Source organism: Lycium barbarum, chromosome 10 (genome assembly GCF_019175385.1).
Source record: "Lycium barbarum isolate Lr01 chromosome 10, ASM1917538v2, whole genome shotgun sequence".
NCBI classification, from domain to species: Eukaryota; Viridiplantae; Streptophyta; class Magnoliopsida; order Solanales; family Solanaceae; genus Lycium; species Lycium barbarum.
The window spans coordinates 19399810-19420513 of record NC_083346.1 but is presented as its reverse complement, the minus strand read 5'-3'; the positions used below and the strand labels follow the sequence as shown (position 1 = coordinate 19420513).

At 35.4% G+C, this 20704-nt stretch overlaps 1 protein-coding gene across 1 annotated transcript; it reads left to right on the top strand.

The window, feature by feature from the left end:
- Positions 1-846: 846 nt before the first annotated feature.
- LOC132615313 (probable LRR receptor-like serine/threonine-protein kinase At3g47570) lies at positions 847-6541 on the top strand. Its single transcript, XM_060329893.1, has 3 exons — positions 847-1235; positions 1875-5684; positions 5887-6541. The coding sequence occupies exons 2-3, from the start codon at positions 3002-3004 to the stop codon at positions 6372-6374; spliced, it is 3171 nt and encodes a 1056-aa protein (XP_060185876.1). The 5' UTR covers positions 847-1235; positions 1875-3001; the 3' UTR covers positions 6375-6541.
- The last annotated feature ends 14163 nt before the right edge of the window (positions 6542-20704 follow it).

Below are 20704 nucleotides of genomic sequence, written 5' to 3'. Positions count from 1 at the left end.
TTGCATATTCAAATTAAGAATCACATGATTATCACTCGAGGCACATCATCATAATCCTAAAGAAGCCACCTATTGAACATTTCAACATTTCAACTATTATAAACTTGTTTATACAAGTAAATTCAGCCAGAACTAAAAAGTATCAAATAGGTATATCAATCAAATTCTACATCATAAATCCACCCTCCCGATACCGGGAAAAATAGATAAAAGAGGACAAAGAAAATTACCTATATAAGTCAGCCTCTCTTTCTATGTTACTTCTAGTTGTTTTTGTATCACCAAAGCATGCACTGTTACATAGAAAAGGAATGAAGAGCGTACATATATGCCAAAAAAAAAAAAAAAAAATTGAAAGATCATTGCTCCCCAATTTAATGCAAAAAGTAAATGCAAGAGTTAGTGTTATTTTGAAATCGTTACCAGACAATCCCAAGTCTTACTATATGGGGGTAATAGGGAGGGGAAAGATGAAGAAACATAAACATTCAATATGCACCAATTATTCATTTTAATTAGAGAATTAAAATTTTACATTAAAGTCATGTTATTGCTGCTAATGTTATATATTACCGCTACGTGGGCTCTATATTTATTATTTCGTGGGCTGTTTTCCATATTTATTGCTACGTGGGCTGATTTCTACTCCTATTTATTTTGTGAGCCTTTTATTAATCTATTTTGTTAGTACATTATAGGTACATAAATGGGAAAAAAATGCAAATAATAAATAGAAATCGAGACCATAGAGAGGTGTCACATCACCTTATCTATGCCTAGCTTTATATTATATATAGATAGGATTTTGATTACTTCATTGAATCTCCTAGCTTATTGAATAATTATGTATCCTACTTGGATAATAGCTTGGAGGATATCCTAAGTAATTTGGGATTAGGGGTTTTTTGCAGCCTATATATACATGGCTTTAATTTTTTTCCCATTGAGGATTTCCCACGTAAAATTGTGTGTTAGTTTCTTTTTGTTGTTATTGCTTTCATATATTGTTGTCTCATAACATTGTTAACACATCCACAAATTTCGAAATAGGGACCGTTGATTTGAAGGCCGGGTTTGAGTTGACTTTAAGCTGAGGCGTCCTAAAATTGTGGGAATAGATCCCCTAGACTAATTTGGGCTGTTATTGATGAATTTGAATAGACTGAAGCTGTTGGAGCTCGTTTGAGTGGAGTTTGGTACTTCAACTAATGTTCTGGCTATCAAAATTCAAGCAAGTGAGGCTTTAACTCCTAGTTTGCTTGCTTTTCTCAATAACATGTTATATTAATGCTTGTGTGCACTTAAACTAGCTAGTTTGTGTGAGTTGGCAAGCATGAGCTATGTTGAGTATTTATGAAGTCTCTAGCTTAGACCAAAAGGGTTGCTTGTTGCATTTTTACATTGTTTGATACTTTTTATTGGTATGAGTATGCTGTGATAGTTGATATCTATTTAGCATTCTTTATAACATAGTCGAGCAAGCTACAACAATGCTGGATAGGTGGCTAGTCATGCAGTGCTTGGAAGATGGGGTAAGACGTGAGGCTACTGCACTGCAAAAGACATGTAGACAGGCACCTACGCTCCGAATATGGGTAGGATATGAGGTTGATGCACCGCTTAGGTTGGGTTCGGCAACCTATGTCCCATAGCTGCTTGTTATAGTTTTCATGTTGTGTTTTCACTTGCTAGATATATTTGTAGATTATGTTTAGATGCTTTACTTGATATCACTATTATAACCGTATTGCTTAGATTATGCATTTATGCATTACAAACGATTTCTAAAGAATAGCTCCGGGGGTAAGTTGAGAGGGCTAGTCCATGATCTTGTTAGGTCTTTACACTCACACTTCTTGTTTGGGTGTGTGCAGGATGAGCAGGTGCTGCGCAGGTAGCAGACCAGTGACTCCAGTATTCTTCAGTCATACCAGTTGAGGTGAGCCTCCCTTTGATTATGGTGGCCACTTATTCTTAGCGACTTAGTATTTTCTATATTACCGAGCAGCGTCTCGTATTTTATATCCTAGATATTAGTAGCTCCATGAGTTGTATACTTTGGGGTTGTGTGGACAGAATTATATTTTACTTTGATTTCCGCACTTATATCTATAAGCCTGTTTGGATTGGCTTATTTTAGGTGCTTTTAAGCCAAAAAGATTTTTAAGTATTTTTTTTTAGTGTTTGGGTAAGATAAAAAAGTATTTTAAAGCCGAAATAACAAAAATAAGCCATAAGTTAGGATTCTTAACTTATAACTTATGCTTATATGCCATAGGTTATGAGCCCATCCAAACAGGCTCTATATTGATAGAGTTTGAGACTATATTCTCTTTCAGTTTCTAATTAATTTTTGCATGCTTTAGTTTAGACGGTTCTCCTTATGGGTAGTAGCTTGTCAGGTACCTATCGCGGCCTAGGGATCAGATTAGGATCGCAACACTTCAACAAACATGGTTACATCCTTAGTTATGCTTATGCATTTATTGGTTAAAAACAAAACGATATATTTAATCCTTTGAAAAGGATATGTAACTACCCATGACTTTCTTGTTCTGAGATAGAGATTTGAGAAGTGGAATTCTCATTTTTGGTGAAATTGAGATCGGCAAATTTTGTATGCCAATAAATGCAAGCCATCAAATAGGAAAAATACCAAGTATGGACACTTGCTAATAAATGCCTACTGCAAAATATCATCTCAAACCTCATGTTTTTTGAAAAAGGGTGGCAAAAACAATTTCACCCACACCCATATTAAGGATTTTTTTTTTCCAGTTTTAAAAAGGATTGAGAAAATCTGGACTGTAGCATTTACTTGGAAAAATTAAAAAATAACCGTTTTATCAGGGCCAGCTTGCGTGCACGTCGACCAATTCCACAGGATACCTCTATTTACTGCTAAAACAAGAATTCAAACAAAGGGAAAGTCTCACCGGCTTTGCTTAGAAAATATTCAAAACAAGAACAAGAAATACTCTTGTTGTATAGCCCCAAAAGAATGGAACAATCTTGTCTGAATACCAAGTGGTTAGTGTCATACATCCATTGCTCAATTCTTGTTATGTTATCTATGGTAGTCTCAAGCTTTGATGAACAAGTTTTGGTAGACTTCAAAAGTAGAATAACTGATGATCCATTCCAAGTCATGGCTTCTTGGAACAATTCTCTCCATTACTGCAACTGGACAGGCATAACATGCAACCCCTCCATTCAAAGATTCATGATTCTTGACTTGAGATCACTAAAACTCGTTGGATCCATACCGCCTTCTATTGGGAACCTCTCGTTCCTTACAGCGATAAATCTTAGAAACAATAGCTTCCACGGTGAAATTCCACATGAGTTTGGGAACTTGCTGCAGCTACAACATCTCAATCTCACTTGGAATTCTTTTATTGGAACCATTCCTGCTAATCTGAGTTACTGTACAGAACTTATATCACTTGCTCTAGAATTTAATAGGCTTGTCGGGAAAATACCTAATCAGCTCAGTTCACTTTCAAAGTTGAATTATTTAGGCCTTGCAAGCAACAATCTCACGGGAAGTATCCCATCTTGGATTGGAAATTATTCGTCTCTTCGAGGTCTTTCCCTTGCAATTAACAATCTTCAAGGACCAATACCTCAAGATATTGGCCGTTTGTCAAAGTTGCGAATCTTCCAAGTTTATGGAAATCAGTTGAATGGTACAATTCCTCAATCTGTTCTCGATATCTCCTCTCTTTACTATTTCTCTGTTACTCAAAACTTGCTGTATGGAGAACTTCCATCAGATATAGGCCTTACTCTTCCAAATCTTGAGGTGTTTGCTGGTGCTGTGAACGAGTTCACAGGACCGATTCCGGTTTCATTATCAAATGCTTCAAAGCTTGGTGTTATTGAATTGTCTCAAAATAAGCTCAGTGGAAATGTCCCTACAGGTTTAGGACAATTGCAAGGGTTGTACAGGATCAACTTTGAGATCAATCGTCTTGGAAGAAACACAAGTGGGGATTTGAGGTTTCTTGATTTCCTAGTTAACTGTACAAGTCTGCAAGTTTTAAGCTTTCAGGACAATTTCTTGGGAGGCGAACTGCCTAAAACAATCGGTAACCTTTCCACAAGTCTCGAAATATTTGGTGTAGGTTATAATATGTTAGTTGGTTCTCTTCCTGCTGGACTAGAAAACCTTGTTAACTTGGCCAGTTTATCACTGAGTAATAACAACTTCAAAGGCAGTATTCCTGAGTCTTTAGGTAAGCTTCGACGCCTACAAGGACTGGAGTTGAATGGAAACAAGTTATCAGGAATGATTCCATCTTCTATTGGTAATTTGACATCTTTGACAATTTTACACATCGAGGACAATGAACTTGTAGGAAACATACCTCCGGAGCTTGGACAGTGCACCGGTTTATCAGTGCTAAACCTTATAGGAAATAATCTTCTTGGTTCCATACCAAAGGAGCTAGCAGGTCTTTCTTCACTCTCAATTTCTTTGGCCTTAGCGAACAATTCTTTGACCGGTTCCTTGCCAGCTGAAATTGGAAGGTTGATAAATCTCAAGGAAATGGATATTTCGCATAACAAATTATCAGGTGAAATTCCAAGCACCCTAAGCAGTTGTGTCAGCTTAGAGCGCTTCATAGCGGATAATAACCTGTTTCGAGGAAGAATTCCTGAATCCTTGAAAAGTTTAAGAGGTTTAGAAGAAATTGATTTGTCACACAATAACATCTCAGGAGGAATACCGGAGTTTCTTGGGAAACTTCCGTATCTCCGGAAGCTTGATCTTTCTTCCAATGAACTTGAAGGCAAAGTACCAAATGAAGGGATCTTTTCAAATGCAAGTGCAATTTCAATCTCAGGGAATCATGAACTATGTGGAGGTCCTCCAAACTACAATTTTCCTGCATGCCCTAGACAAAAAGATCCATCATCAAAGAAACACACGAGTTCAAGGACAAAAGCAGCAATTATTATTTCAGTTACATTTTTATTTTTACTTTTGTGTTCTGTTGCTGCTTGCTACATAGTAATCAGGAATTCACGAAAGAGAGATCTCAGCGCACGGTCCTCAAGAGAAAGGCAGTCAACTTTAGCTAATGATCCATTTTTGGCAACAAAAATAACTTACCAAGATATATTTAAGTCAACCGATGGATTTTCTGAGGATAATCTGGTCGGCACGGGAAGTTTTGGTTGTGTATACAAAGGACAGTTTAAGGTTTTTGATAAAATTATGGCAGTGAAAGTATTGAACCTACAACAAAGAGGTGCTTTGAGAAGCTTTTTGGATGAATGCAGAGCTTTGAAAAGCACAAGGCATCGTAATCTCCTTAAGATCGTAGCTGCTTGTTCAAGCATTGATTATCAAGGTAATGACTTCAAATGCATAGTCTTTGAGTTCATGGCTAACGGAAGCCTAGATGATTGGCTGCACTCAAAAGGTGAAGGGAAATACCTCAATATTATCCAAAGACTAAACATAGCAATTGATGTTGCTTCAGCACTTGATTATCTCCACAACCACTGCCAAGTACCAATTGTTCACTGTGATTTAAAACCGAGCAACATACTCCTCGATGAAGAGATGACTGCCCATGTTGGTGACTTTGGACTGGCAAAATTTCTTTTCAAATCAGCATGGGACAAACAGACTTCTATTGCACTAAAGGGTTCTATAGGTTATATCCCACCAGGTATGTCACTATCCATATTGATTTCTCTTGCGTAATGTCTATTTCCCTTATCCCACCATGTAGCCTAACATGTAAATGTTTGTGTACCTCAATTTCATATGTCTTTCTGATGCTCAAAAAGTAAATATTCATATGAGATTGTCATTTTCATGTGAGTGAAAATATGTTAAATGTCCCAACATAATTCATCTTTATCTTGCAGAATACAGTTCAGGTGTAAATGTGTCCACTCTTGGAGATGTTTATAGCTACGGTATCATGTTGCTAGAACTGTTCACTGGTAGAAGGCCAACCGATGAGATCTTCAAAGATGGCCTGAATATTCAGCAATACATCAAAACCGCTTTGCCTAGACGTGTTATGGAGATTGTTGATCCATCACTGCTTGTAGCATATCAAGAACACAGCAGAAACGAGGGCAATGCAAGTGATTTGGAAGAAAAGGCAATACTTCAAGATGATGAGTATATATCCCAGCTAAATGCCAGCACTATGGTAGAAGGATGCTTGGTCTCAGTCTTGAAAATTGGACTTCTATGTTCTAGCTCATCTCCAAGGGATCGGATGCCAATAAGAATAGCTTTGGACAAGATTCACACAATCAGGAACTTATTTCTACAATCTAAGAGGAGAAATAGTATAGATAGATCAGATGGTAAGCTTAAAGTATTATCTGCAGAATTTTATTGATGGACGCTAGTATGCACAGAACAATTTTGAAATGGAGATTATTTACAATTAATACTAAGTATTATATAAGATTGTAATTTGTACCTAGAGGAAGATCCTCCTTCTATTATCCACATCCAACTGCATCAAAATATTCAAAACTTTTGACTGAGGTACAACAGTTTATTCATTTTTTTTTTTGTAAGTAAACAATTTTATTTGCCAAGTGAAATATGTAGAAGCGCAAAACAGCCAGATACTTAGATCCTGGACTTGGACACAGTCCCAAGTACCAGGTCTATCTAAGTATGCATATCAAAACAACAAAGTACGAAAGCATAACCTGAAGACATTAAGGGAATTTTTTTAGCTCTCTGAGCCTGCATGCCAATTTCAACTGCAGTGAGCCTTTCAGGTGCACCTCCTGGATGATCATTCTAGTAAGCATATCAGGTGTCCTTTGTTTCTTTTTAAAGATCCTCAAGTTCCCCTCCTGCCATAGATGATAAACACAAGCAGCCACAATTACTCTATACACATCTACAGTCTCAGTCCATGCCAGCTCTTCAGTCCATCCACAAGGTTGTCTATCTATGCCTTGCCACTTAGGAGTTTAGTCCAAATGGTAGTAGAGGAGTTGCAGATACACAGCAGGTGCTCAGTGCATTCATCCGCTCGTCCACATAGAGGGCATTACAGGTCATCCACCACTCCCCAAAAATCTAGTCTGTCCTTGGTACACAATCTCCCCATGAGACTTTCTGGAATTTTCCCCCAAGTTTCAGGTACATTGCCTTAATAGAATACCTTCCCTAACATACTCAGCTGCTTTAAGTCCTTAGCATCCAGGATGACTGCTTAGGATAGATTTCCCATATTGGACATCACTTCCCATAGTAAGCATGGATACACTGCACCTACAATTTGTCTTTTTTGTTGAAAACATTCCAGAGCATTTTTCACACTGCTTCCTTATTCCATGTCACCTTATCAGTAATGTTCAACCCTCCAGCAGTCTGTGGCATGCAGAGTGTATTCATTTTTCAGTTGCCTGCATGAAAAGATAAAGTTGCAGCTAGTAAAAGCTATAGCCTCAAGCATTAGCTGGTCAAAGTTAGGTCCTACACTGTTGATGCAAATGTTTCTCACAAAATATGAATTGTGATCAACAAATTAGGTGTATTCACATCATAGAGCTTGGTACTTCAATGGCTGCTTATGCTATTTCATTTTCTACTTTGCGTTGTTTCAACAGATTTCTATAAGTATCTGTGCACTTGAGAATCTCACGTTTTTGTTCTTAACTCCAACTAGACAGAACCAGTCGCACTCAATCACACCGGGGACCAAGTTTTCTCAGAGGCATTGTGTCTTCCAGGTAAGGTTATCAACTAAAACTCCTCCAAGCTCACGTTAATTGTCAATGCATTTCCATACAGCACACCCCTCTACAGTATGTTAAAATATGTGAAACCGCAGCCTGAGAACGTTTGTTTTCATCTTATATTTCTTGCAGCTATAATATGTTGGCACATCTGGTTTTACTGATTGAATAACAGTGCTCTTCGCATCATACATTGCAAATTCCATTTGTTTAAGCTCAGCTAAACTAACTATCATTAGGCCAAACGAAGAAATGATTGAACACAGGAGTAAAATCTTCAATCTACAACAACAACAACATACCCAGTGTAATCCCACAAGTGGGGTCTGGGGAGGGTAAGATGTACGCAGACCTTACCTCTATCTTTGGAATAGAGAGGCTGTTTCCGATAAAATCTTCAATCTGCAAAAGTAAAATTTCATACTATAAGCGAAAGAAAAGAAAACAGCTCAACTAATCATGTACAATTATGCATCATGGGCCTCAAGATTTTCACCAGAAATATCAAGGTAGACGAAGTGATGTAAATTTTCGCCAGTTACTAGTAACAGGACGACTGGAAGAGCCGTCAAACCTCAAGCTCCTGAAACCAAGGAAAGAAAGACAACGATCAAGAAGAGAAAAAAAAAAGGGATAGATTTTTTCTCTTCAAAGTAACGGAAAGACAATGGAAATACATCAAGGAGGCTGCCTTACGAATTTCTGAAATATCTAGCCGTGAAACTGCGTGTTGCGCATAAGCTATTCAACTTCTGCTAGAAGATTTTATAGTATACTTTTATGGATATGCTAGAAGATTTTATAGTATGCTTTTATGGATATGCTAAACCGATAAACGTTACTCAACTTAGTTATGCAGATTTAACTCTAACTGTTGTTTTTAAGCATCTTAGCATTTTCTTCGGAAGCAATCAACTATCAGGTTTATAAATCACAATTGAAAACAAAGCTAGTTGAGTTGTCAACTGCATGTGTAGCGAGGAGAATCTCTCTAACTAGTTGCACTTCTTTTACAACATCCCCAAAATCCATCCTATCTCTCAGAGGTTTAACTGAACATGCAACTCCAATCTGTACTATCGAGATCATGCATTCCTGCGCATGTTTCATACTAGAATCATCTGGATTGATAAGTCCTTCCTCCTCTTGTCTCTGCTGCTGCTAGGTAGAAGCGTTGGGTCTACTATTTCATCAATTATTTCAGGTAAAGCCATTTTAGCAAAATTGTGAAGAGTCAGTCCATCTTCGAACATGCTGTCAGTAGGTCACTTTCCAGTAAACATCTCTAACAAACGCGGAAACCTTACATCCCATGCTGTACTCTGTACACAGAGGAAAGAAAACATGTAAAATCAATTTGAAAACTCTCTCAAGAAGACACTACTTTGACAAAGAGATAATTACGGTACAATGCCTTTCGGTGATCTAATTTACAAAATAACCAGAACATATATATGTTTTGTATATTAAATATACATATACATATTGTATACACAATTATACATATAATAACATAAATATACATATAATATACATAACCAGCGTATAGGTTTTGTATATTTTTGCTTGCGCCCATAATTAATTTTGGCTTACAGGCCAGAGATTAAATAGAACCTTTGAGAAACCATTTAACAAGAACCATTATAAAGATCTATATCGACTATGAAGTATCTAAAAAGCATGAGTAATGGAATCAGCATATCCACTTGAACTACTCTGATTAGGACGATATTTGCTCATGGCTTCTAAGAAAAACTTTACTAATCCAAAATCAGCTGCATCGCCAGTCATGTCATTGTCGAGAAGAATATTGTCCGGCTTCAGATCACAGTGCATACAATTGGTTTGTGGCAATGGTAATGAAGATATTCCAGTGCATACATCGATAGAAATGTTTAGTCTTTGAACTAGACTTAGGATCCCCACCTCATTATTTGAGGTAGGATGCCAGCCAACTTTTCTAAGCTCCCATTAGGCATGTATTCTAAACTATAAACGGACTGGACTACCTTCAAAACCACAAGTTGAACAGTCAGTATATATCTTATTCTCTCCCGTTCAAAATAAGTGTCCACTCAGCTTCTTTACGTCCTTAAGAAATACTAATTCCTAGAAAAAAAAAAAAGGTAATTTGATTAAATTATCTTTAATTAATAAGACTTTTGCTTATTTATTGTCTTGAGTAAATAAGGGCAAATCTGGACAAATGAAGTTAATTCTTTCTTGACCACGTAAGTGGATACTTATTTTGAATCAAAATAAAAAGATTAAGTGGACACTTATTTTGAACTGGATGGAGTAACAATTAATGATAGCTTTAATTTCATTTCACACGCGATCATTGAATTTTACTTATTAAATTTTTATTGACCCAAATATTTACATCAAATCAATAAATGCAAGATATATGTTTTACATACGCATCTATCACTCAATCATGCGACTTTTTTGGTGTTCTTTCCTTTAATTTTCTTGTTTAAATGGTTAGGCTGCAGTTTTCGATTTTATATTATTACCAATGAGTTTCTCTCTTTAGTTTTCTCATTTTTACTGGAAAAATAATATCCAAACACGCAAAATAATACGGTAGAATATGTGAAATAAATTCTAAAGAAAAAACAAGGAAATACCAAACCTCAAGAATGGGGAAATTGTAGAGAGTGGAAGAAAGAAAGAGAGAAAAAAAATGTCCGAATTAGAGCTTTTGCTTTGAAGTTTAATTTTGGAAATATTAAAACATTACAAGGGCTAGGAAAGTAAATTACTTGGCAGACATGGATATATTTTTAGTTAAAAGCCTTGTGTTGCCCAACTTATGACTTTGGCTTGTTTTAGTCACGACCTATGTCACGGGTTATGATGGCACCTACACTCTCTCCGGTAGGTGAACCATTCCTAAATCGTTTGACCCTTTTCGAAGCAAGTTGAATTTAAGTTCATTGAAAACACTAAGTAACAGTTATAGTAATATAACTAATGCGGAACAAATAACTTGATGTTTGCAATTCCCAAAACCTGGTCTTAATGTGTACATCAGCTTCTAATATGGAATACATAGTTTGAAAATGAAATACAAGCCTCAAATTCTGAAATAAATACTGTCTGTAGAAAAGAATTAGACAGAATACATAGGAAGAGATTTGGGGCTGCGGGTCCGGCTAGTAGCTCTCTCAAAATCTCTGATGATAGCCTCGGTAAGTCACGAGGCTCGAATGAATCTGGATCAAACTCTGCACTCCACAAAGAGTGCAACAAGAGTAGTATGAGTACAACACTAGTACTCGTAGGCATCATAGGCCGACAACGATTAGATAACGCATATAAATAAGAAGAAATCAACAAGTAGAGCAGATAAACAGTCAGGTACAGTCACTAAGCATATTCAAGTAAAAACTCACAGTAATAATAATCACACTAATCTCAATAATCTTAGGTCATAAGCCTAGGTGAAAGTCTCTAATCCTCAGGTTCGTCAAGTTTCTAAGTAGGTACCTTACAAACAAACAACCACTCAAGTAATTCACCAACCAAGAATCCAATGAGATAATATGTTATGCAATAATATGAAGTGCAATGCAAATGAAATGCAATGCTCCCCAGGCCTTCTCTCCGTATCGTACACATGCTAAGGGCAATGCATCAAAGTCATGACCCACGGGGGACCCCTGAAGTCCATGTACCAAATGCCATACAGGCCCACATAGATTATCATTGTTACCATTTTTCACTCAGGCCCACATAGATTATCATTATTACTATTTTCCACTCGGGCCCACACAGATTATCATTGTTACCATTTGTCACTTGGGCCCACACAGATTATCATTGAAACCATTTGCCACTCAGGCCCACATAGACTATCATTGTTATCATTTGCCACACAACTTTCATCACTTTCTCATCATAGTAACCAGTCATGCATGAAAATGGATGGTATGTCAATGCATGGAATTCAACTTAACAACATCGTAAATCATGGAGCTAATAATTACATATCATGAATACAGAACACAACTCAAGTCATTAATATGAATAATCCTTTTCTTTCCATGAGATAAGTGAGATATCAGGTGACTTAGTAAATAAAACAAGAATCACAATTTATTATCAAACACGACGACAAGCCCACATAACAACATCCATACCAAACTAGTGGATTTATCACCACAACCATACCTGAAGGCCTATCATGCTTTCCCCTTCAACATCTACCATTACACACGATTCTCTAATTAGAGTCTAACAAGGGTAAGTTGTAACCTACCTCGAAGCCGAGCAGGAGACATGGACTCGAACTTGAGCCTTCCCCTTCCGAAGTGTCTCTGAATGGTCCAAATCTCGATCCGGAGGAAGATTAAGTCTTCAGGAAGCTCTACCGTGTCCAAATTATCCGAACGAGTTCAATCTAGTCCAAATAGTATTCTACAAGGTTAAACGAGTCTAACGATACCTATATTGCTATGCTTCTATTCGGAACCCTAAAACAAACCCAAAATAGTCAAACCCAAGCCATAAGGGAAAAACTGGAATTTCGTAGCAAAATTAGGTTCAATATTGTCAAAACAGTAGTCTACGAGTTTAAGCGAGTCCTATGATACCATATTGCCATACCTTGATTCGGAACCCAAAAAGATAACCCCGAGCCTCTCAGGTGCAAAACTGAAATTTTATTTCAAAATTAGTTTACCCATAGCTTAATTAGTCTATTTTTAGAAAATCCATTCAAAAAGCCACCATCTTGATCCTCAAATCCATGATTTACAACTTTTCAACTTTTGGGTTCAAAACCCAATTTTCCCCAACCAAACACGGATAAAATCGATAACTAACGGAAATAATCTTAAGGAAACATCAATTAAAGGATAGATACTTACCCCCTTGTTCAGACGAGAACCACGCCGCGAAAATTATTTCAAACACAGCTCTAGAACTCAAGATATGCTCAAAATACTTAATGGACGAAGTCTGATTTTTAATACACAACGATTTCAACATCCACGGCTTGCCATGTGGCATTTCCGCACCTGCGAGCCTATTTCCAGACCTGCAGCTTCACAGGTGCACCCCTTTTTCGGCATCCGCGACTACACCAGAGCAGTAATCCTCTCCGATACTAAAATGGGCATAACTCCTTCATACGACGTCGAAATTCGACGATTCTTTTTGCTATGGCTTCGTAATTATGATACAGATCTAATGGTTCAATCGAAACATGAAACAAATGTCGTTGATCAATATGGTATCCTTTATGCCCAAACAAACTCCGCTGAAAACATCGAATACGAGCGCGACACAATCCAATTCCATCCGAAACTCATTGGAATATCACCAAAACTTATGGACAAGTACAAAATCATCATACGAACTTGTTGAAACTTTCAAAACATCGACATGGGCTCATCTTGACCTGATGTTGACCGTGATAAACTCTAATTCTTTAACTTAACTATTTTCTCAACCAATGACCCAAATCATATCCGATCCCTTCGGGAACTGAACCAACGACTACACTAAGTCATAAATCACTTTCTAGACCTAATGAAATCGACAAAACTTTGAAAAAGACTCATTTACCCCGGACGTTGACTTTGGTCAAACTTCTTCATTTCTTAACTTACGGATTTCCAAAAATATCCTTTTCCTTACCAAAAACTCATCTGAATGCCTCGGGAATTGCGTTACCTTTCCCCGCAAGTCATAAACATCAATACGAAGCTAATGGAACCAACAAATCTCGGATCCAGGCCTTATTTCTTCCCGTGACCATCTTTTCACCATAAATAGAAACCTATTTAATTGTCAAAACTCAACCAAACGAACTCTAAAATTAGCTCCGTCAATTTCTAAAGGTCATAAATAATATTTCAAATCTAAAAGAATCTTCAGATCACTAATTAGAGCACATTTTCCCAAAATAAATATTTTATCCAAATAATTGAATTTCAGAAATTCCAAAGTGAAACCTTCTCCCAAAGTGAACCAAATTACATCCGTTTGACTTCAAATTTTGCAAGCAATCAAAAAAATTATCACGGAGCTTCTAGAATAGACGACACGAAAAATAGAGCATCATTCTCAAAACGACTGACCGGGTCGTTACAATTTTAAACTTCTAATTAGGCATTTCTTCAACCTTGTCAAGCACTTAAAAAAGTTAAAAAGAAAAAGCTTAAACCAGCTTTTAAGAGCGAAAGCGAACATCCTCATAGTCAATCAACATTAATTATTTACGGATAGTTACTACACACTTGTGTGAGTTCCTATTCATCTATACTATATTAAAAGCACGAAGACCTTTAGAAATGTTGATTGAGTTTTTTGCGTTTCATTAAATTACTCTATAATAAACAAAATTGTCATTTACTATTTTCTGAAATTCATCATTAAATTATGTTTATCATATTTCAACTGTCGAACATCAGCTGACACAAAGAAAAACTAGGAGTTGACTTCCCATACAATCACCTCAAGGAGCAACACATGTGTGATAGTGCCAATAGGCAGTGTCTGCGTTCGTGTGACTCCTACCAAAGTTATCATCCAAACTTTATTATTTAATGGGCTTTACATTATATATCCAATTGTCCAGAGATATTTTTTTATGTGAGTTGTTTATATAGTCTGTAAACTCGAAACAATTATTTTAACCTCCAAATATCAATCATTCTTTGGAAAAATTTATCCTTTGAAATTGTATTACTTTCTTTCTTTCATGAATTTTGACAAGTTTTATGATTTATTTTATTTCTGTATTCATGATATCTATATTTATGTGTGCAACTTTTTTATGTGATGCCTTTTCGTGCGTGGATTAATTTCTAAGGTTGTAAATGGTATGTCAATTTGGTTCCATTGCATGATTAGACGTTTAATTTTTTATTTTTTCATGAGTTTAATTAATCAGATCAATTAATTAATGTTAATTATAGCTAGGTAAATCTTATAGTTGTTACTTTAAATAAATGAGTTTGGATTTCACGACTTTCTTTTAAGAAATGAGTTTAAGCTGTAAAGTTCATTAGCATATAGAGATAAATAAAATTTTCATGAAAAAGTATACAAAGTAGTTAAAATTATTTATAAGAATTATTATATTGTATATATATAATTATAAAATTTGTGTATATCATCTACTAGTTTGGTTCAGGTTTTTCTTCGGTTAAATCAAACCAAATCAAATATGATCGGTGTTTTAAAATATAAATGAAACCAAATCAAAGTCGAATTAGTTAATCAATCTGATTTGATTTTCGGTTTAAATAAGTTTTAATCAAATTGTGAACACCCCTAGTCGTTGGGCCTCGGGTATGAAAGGGGAGATACTTGACATGCTAGTTTGTGGCTTTCCTTCCTATATTCTTGTTTTGATTAGTTGAACAAGATATCTATGCCTTGTTGATGAATTTCGACTTGTTATATGCTAGAAAAGCATCTTTTATCTTTGTATCTGTTGAAATCCTATTTGAGAATGAGAATTTATACTCCTTACATTCTTTTTCTCTTTATTTGCTCCCTATATGATGTATTACTGGTGTGGAGCTAACATGTGAGTATTGGGGACCGGGTGAGTTCGACGTTGATATATTGATGAGGACCGTGTAAGTCTGTGATTGAGGTATTGATGAGTACCGTGCATGTTCAGTGTGATAGAGAGATATGGGGTTATTGAGCCGGATTGTGAAGCTATATGTCAAGACTATTGAGTCCGAGATAATAAACATGATCACATGTGTAAGTGGATATGAATCCATCCCTTATGAGTCACTAACTTGGTACCTCCCTTACAGTTTGCACTTTGGTATGAAAAGAGTTGGCCAAATGAGTTAAAAGAGAATTATGTGATAAAGATTATCTTTAATGTTTTTCCTTGCTTTGATTCATTATCTGTATTAGACTTGTCTGTTTGGTTGATTTTAACTCAGAAAATGCTTATGATATTATTTGTCAAGTACATGTCTATGTTTCTGTCATTATTTTATTTATGTTATATCCCGATGTAAACTGTACAGGTTAATGGTAAGATATCTTTTAAAGTAACTCTCATCACTACTCTATTGGGAGCCTTCAATGAAATTTATTGAGTACACATTGGTTTCATACTCATCCCACACTTGTTATATTCTTTGTGCAAGTTCAAATCCCAGTACCATTATAGTCGTGATTAAGTTTCTAGATTTGAGGATCCAGCATTGTGGTGAGCCACGTGCCTTCTACTATATTGGACACGACATCTCTTTTTCATTTATATCATTTCTGTTATGTTTTCAAACTTTATAGTAGTGAGATTCTTGTACTTTAATTTCTAGTTTGCTCATGAAAATGCGACTTCTAATCTTGAGGAGTTAGTTTTGTATTTGAGAATTTCGGCCTTCCACATTGTATTACATTTATCCCGTATTCATCTTAATTCAATGCGTTAGACTTAATTATTTGCTTCCGTGTATTTTATTTTGGGTAAGAAAAACTTGATTCACCTGACTTGAGGCTAGTTGGGTGCCATCGCGGTTAAGGGATAGTTTGGGTCTGAATAAAAAATACGAAAATGGGTCAAAAATACCCCTGTACTATCAGAAAAGGTTTAAAGATACTTGTCGTTATACTTTAGGTCTAAATACCCCTACCGTTATACTTTCGATCCAAATATACCCCTCCCATTATAATTTGGCACAAACTTGCCCTTAATTTTAAAGGAGGGATACGTATCAAGCTTAGAATCAAATGACCCACCCCTAATTTTAAAAGACCCGATTACTTCATTAACCCACCCGTTCAACCCAACCCAACCTATTTTCATTATTTCTTCTTCTCTTTTGTGGCCGGAAAAAAGGGTATATGCGGCAATCCTCCATTTCATCTTCATTGGGAATTATCACTGTGCCAGAGGTTTCTCAGGGATCTGGAAATGGAGGATCGCCAAAGATTCCATTTTTTCCGACCACTAAAGAGAAGAAAAAATGATGAAAATGGGCCGGGTCGGTTCAAACGGGTGGATTTTAAAAGGAAAGAATATTTTAAAATTAGGGGTGGGTCATTTGATTTTGAGCTTGACACGTGTCCCTCCGTTAAAATTAAGGGCAAATTTGTGGCCAAACTATAATGTGAGGGGGTATATTTGAACCGAGAGTATAACGATAGGGGTATATTTGGACCCAAAGTATAATGAGAGGTATATTTAAACCTTTTATGATAGTACAAGGGTATATTCGACATTCATACTGTAAAGGGGCAACCTTGAGGGTGGTAGTTTGTAACGACCCATTTGGTTGTTATGAGCATTCCTTCTTTCCCTCCTAAATACCCCTCGTTTGGACTAGCAATAGTAGCATTTTACGCGCGGAATTAGCGTATAAAGGTGACCTATAGTCAATTTGGAAAGAAATAACCACTTAGGATTTTTGGAAACAGATGCCTCGCACCTGCGTTTGGCAGGCCACTCCGGTGAGTCCGCATCTGTGAGAACCCCTCCACATAGGCGAGGAATTCAGAGAATTAATGAATCTGCATATGCGGAAAACCTTCCGCAAAGGCGGCATCGCGTAGACGAGCAGTGGCTCGCGAGAGCGGAGATCGCTGGTCAGAACATATATTCACTACTAAAAATCAGCTATTTACCTACGTGGGTTACCGAGGGACAAATTTCATGTAGCTATTCCGAGGGACTTTGCCATGGAGTACCTCAGAAAAGTCAAATATTTTAATTTTTAATTATTTTTTAAAGATACATAGGGACGTCCCTCGGTAAATTATGCAACTTTTTTACATTCAACATTTATTTGACTATACCGAGGGACTCTCTCGGTACATAATTAAAAACAATTTAAAATTTCCGAGAGAGACCCTCGGTAATATAAATATAAACATTTTGAATTTCCTTTTTCTTGTACCGAGAGACACCATCAGTATATTAATAAAAAGTAAATGAAAATTAAATAAAATGTAACGAGGGAGTCTTTCGATAAAGTAGACATAATCATTTTGAGTTTTCTTTTTTAAAGTACCGAGGGACATCTCTCGATATATTTAAATATGTAAAATTTAGTATTCAATAAATAATTATTTTATATTTTTTAAACAAATAATAGCGATGGTGTCAATTTATAAGTCCGTCGGTAATTGTTTAAAGGTTTTTTTTCCCTTTTTTTTAGTAACATTACCTTTTTAGACTTATCGTAAGAAAATTAGTAGTACCACTATTTATTGTACTAAGTAGGCGTTTGTCCATGAAAACCAAATATTCATTTTATTTGGAATTTTGAAGTTGGAGCTGAAACTGGAGTTGAAGATGGAATTGTGTTTGGTTATGATTTTTGCAAAGAATATTTGATTGTTTAAATGTATTGAAAGTGAAAAAAGTGAAAATAGGTTTTTATGTGTTTTTCAAATTCCAAATACAGCCTGAAGTTGTATTTGAAATTTTCATGGTCAAACGTTGATTTTCAAATAAAGTGAAAACGTTTTCTGGAAAAAAGTAAAAGATTCTCAAGTAAAAGTGTATTTGTGATAGTACTCTAAAGAATGTTATAGGTGATAAGTTTAAAAAGTGATATAACAACAACATACCTAGTACATTTTCACAAGTGGGGTCTGCGGAGGATAGAGTGTACGCAGACCTTATCTTTACCTTGGGAGGTAAAGAAGCTCTTTCCGATAGACCCTCGGCTCAAGAAATGTTTAAAAAGTGATAGTATAAATAGAAGTGTTTTTAGTGGTATCCTTAATAAAAGTTGATTAATTAGCTTATAAATTGACAATGGTTAAAGTGTGTTGTATTAGAGGTATTGTTAAGCAATGTTAGTGATTGATAAGTCTATACATAATAAATACAGTAAGTAAAGGTATATTAGTGGTATTCTTAAGTAATATTCCTAATTGGTTAGCTTGTAAATTGATAATTACATTAAGTAGCAGTGCATTAGTGGTATCTTTAAAAAATATTATTGATTGATTAGCTTATACGTCAATAATTACAGTAAGTGGAATTGTATTTGTGATATCCTATTAAGTTACAACCACTTAATGAGTCTAAATGATTATTAAAGATCTGTAACAAAGTCTTAGTATTGTTAACATGTCAATTAAAAAATTTCTATAAAGATGGCAGCTCGCCCCTTCCTCCATTTTGTCATCGCTGCCGCTAAGGCATCCCCCGTCATTATCAATTATTGTCACCGCCCACCATTATTAACTATCACTATTCAACCACTGCCATTGTCTATGTTTACAATCAACATACATTGCTACTAGTCACTATTTACAATCATAGCCACCAACCACCATTTCTACTACAACGATCGTTCATGACTACCTGCAATCACCACCATCAGTCATCACTATATATCGTCAATTACCGTCATCATTCACAACTATATATCGTTAATTACCGTCGTCATTTAACAACACTATTAGCCATCACTATCAATCGCCACCACAAATCACTACTACCATTATTCATTACCACTAGCTACCACCCAAAAGCTGACACCATCTTCAATTGACACCACCACCACCACCTATGGTCATGCCACCACTAACCTTCATATAATTTATTTTTTGATAACATAAGAGATTAATTTAGTATTATATTAAATTTCATACTATTTTTTTTAAAATAAAGAATATTTAACACATTCAGATGTCGGAAAGCAAACAATCTTAACTCTTAATAATGTAGTATTCAAACCTGAATACAACATCTTAATATTCATATGTGTATTTAGATCTAGACATATAATTCTTAATGCATATCTTAATATTAGATGTGCATTCAAATACTGACGTTTTAATCTTAACAAAAACAAATGAGACCTTAGTTTTTTTTAGAAAACAATATTTATGAAAAAAATTGTATAAGTTTAGTGATTCTGTTTTTTTGTTTGGAGATAATTTGATTTGACATTTCCAAACAAAATTTTATTTTTCACTCTTTTAGGATAAATTCATCCTTTTTAAAACAATCTCAATTTTGTCTTAACAAATATAAAATAACTTTTGTTAAGTTAAAATTTGATTCAATTGGTGGTTCGATCTAAAATAGTACTAATTTAAATTATAAATATTTAAAGTGAGTTTTTCGCAACATTTCTACAAAATTTTATGGTTATTATCTCAATTAAAAATTTTTATTTACTTATTATCTCCAAGATTATAAGAGGTTTAATATATACATTAGAACCAAAAAAAAAAGGTTGAGAGAAAACTTAAAAGGAAAAAAGAACAAAAGCGGGAGCTTAAGCGCCAAAAATTCAGCAAAAAGAAAGATATTGCTGACCTAGCTTATTTTCAGCAAAAAGAAAGACTTTGCGCCAAAACTTACATCTCTTCAACTTAGGTTTTGTTCAAAGTTGTAACCCATCACCATTTGTAAAAAATGGACTTGTCAACAGCGAAAGTGACACCTATGTTCCCCTCCTTTTCAACTCCCTCCGCTTGAATTTTTTAAAACCCATCACCATTTGTAAACTGACCTAGCAAATTTCTCAGTATTTCTGGTAAATCTTTCTCTCTTTTATTCTTTCTAACTGTGTTATTAATTAGTCCATGAAGTATAAATTTTGTTGCAAATTGTAGTTACTTAATTTGCAAATTGTGGTTGCTTAATTTTCAGCATCCGAGAGTTCTTGCCTTCACTACCGCTGCTGTTGCTGAAAAAGAAAGACCAGAACAGTTTTGTCGTTGTCAGTTGTGGTTCCCTTCTTTCTCTCTCTCTTTTTCCCCATAATTCTATTTATTTTTCTTTTGAAATCTATGATTGAATTGGTTTGGTTTTTTCATAATGAACTGGTTTTGTTCTTTGAGATTCCATTCATCCTCGTTTCTCTGCTTAGGCATTTGTTTTCTAATTCCTAAAATCTTTGTGTTTTTTGTTTTGTTGTTGATTGAACGATTCCTTTAATCCCTTTTCCGGTTGTTCCCTGCCTTTTATGTGATTAAGCATTTTATTTGTAGACTATGGGGAACTGTATATCGA

Bases quoted from the DNA above. Each gene is read 5' to 3' on its own strand.
- LOC132615313 (XM_060329893.1), top strand. From the start codon at position 3,002: ATGGAACAATCTTGTCTGAATACCAAGTGGTTAGTGTCATACATCCAT. The intron at 5,685-5,886 runs GTATGTCACTAT...TTTATCTTGCAG, and splicing joins TATAGGTTATATCCCACCAG to AATACAGTTCAGGTGTAAAT.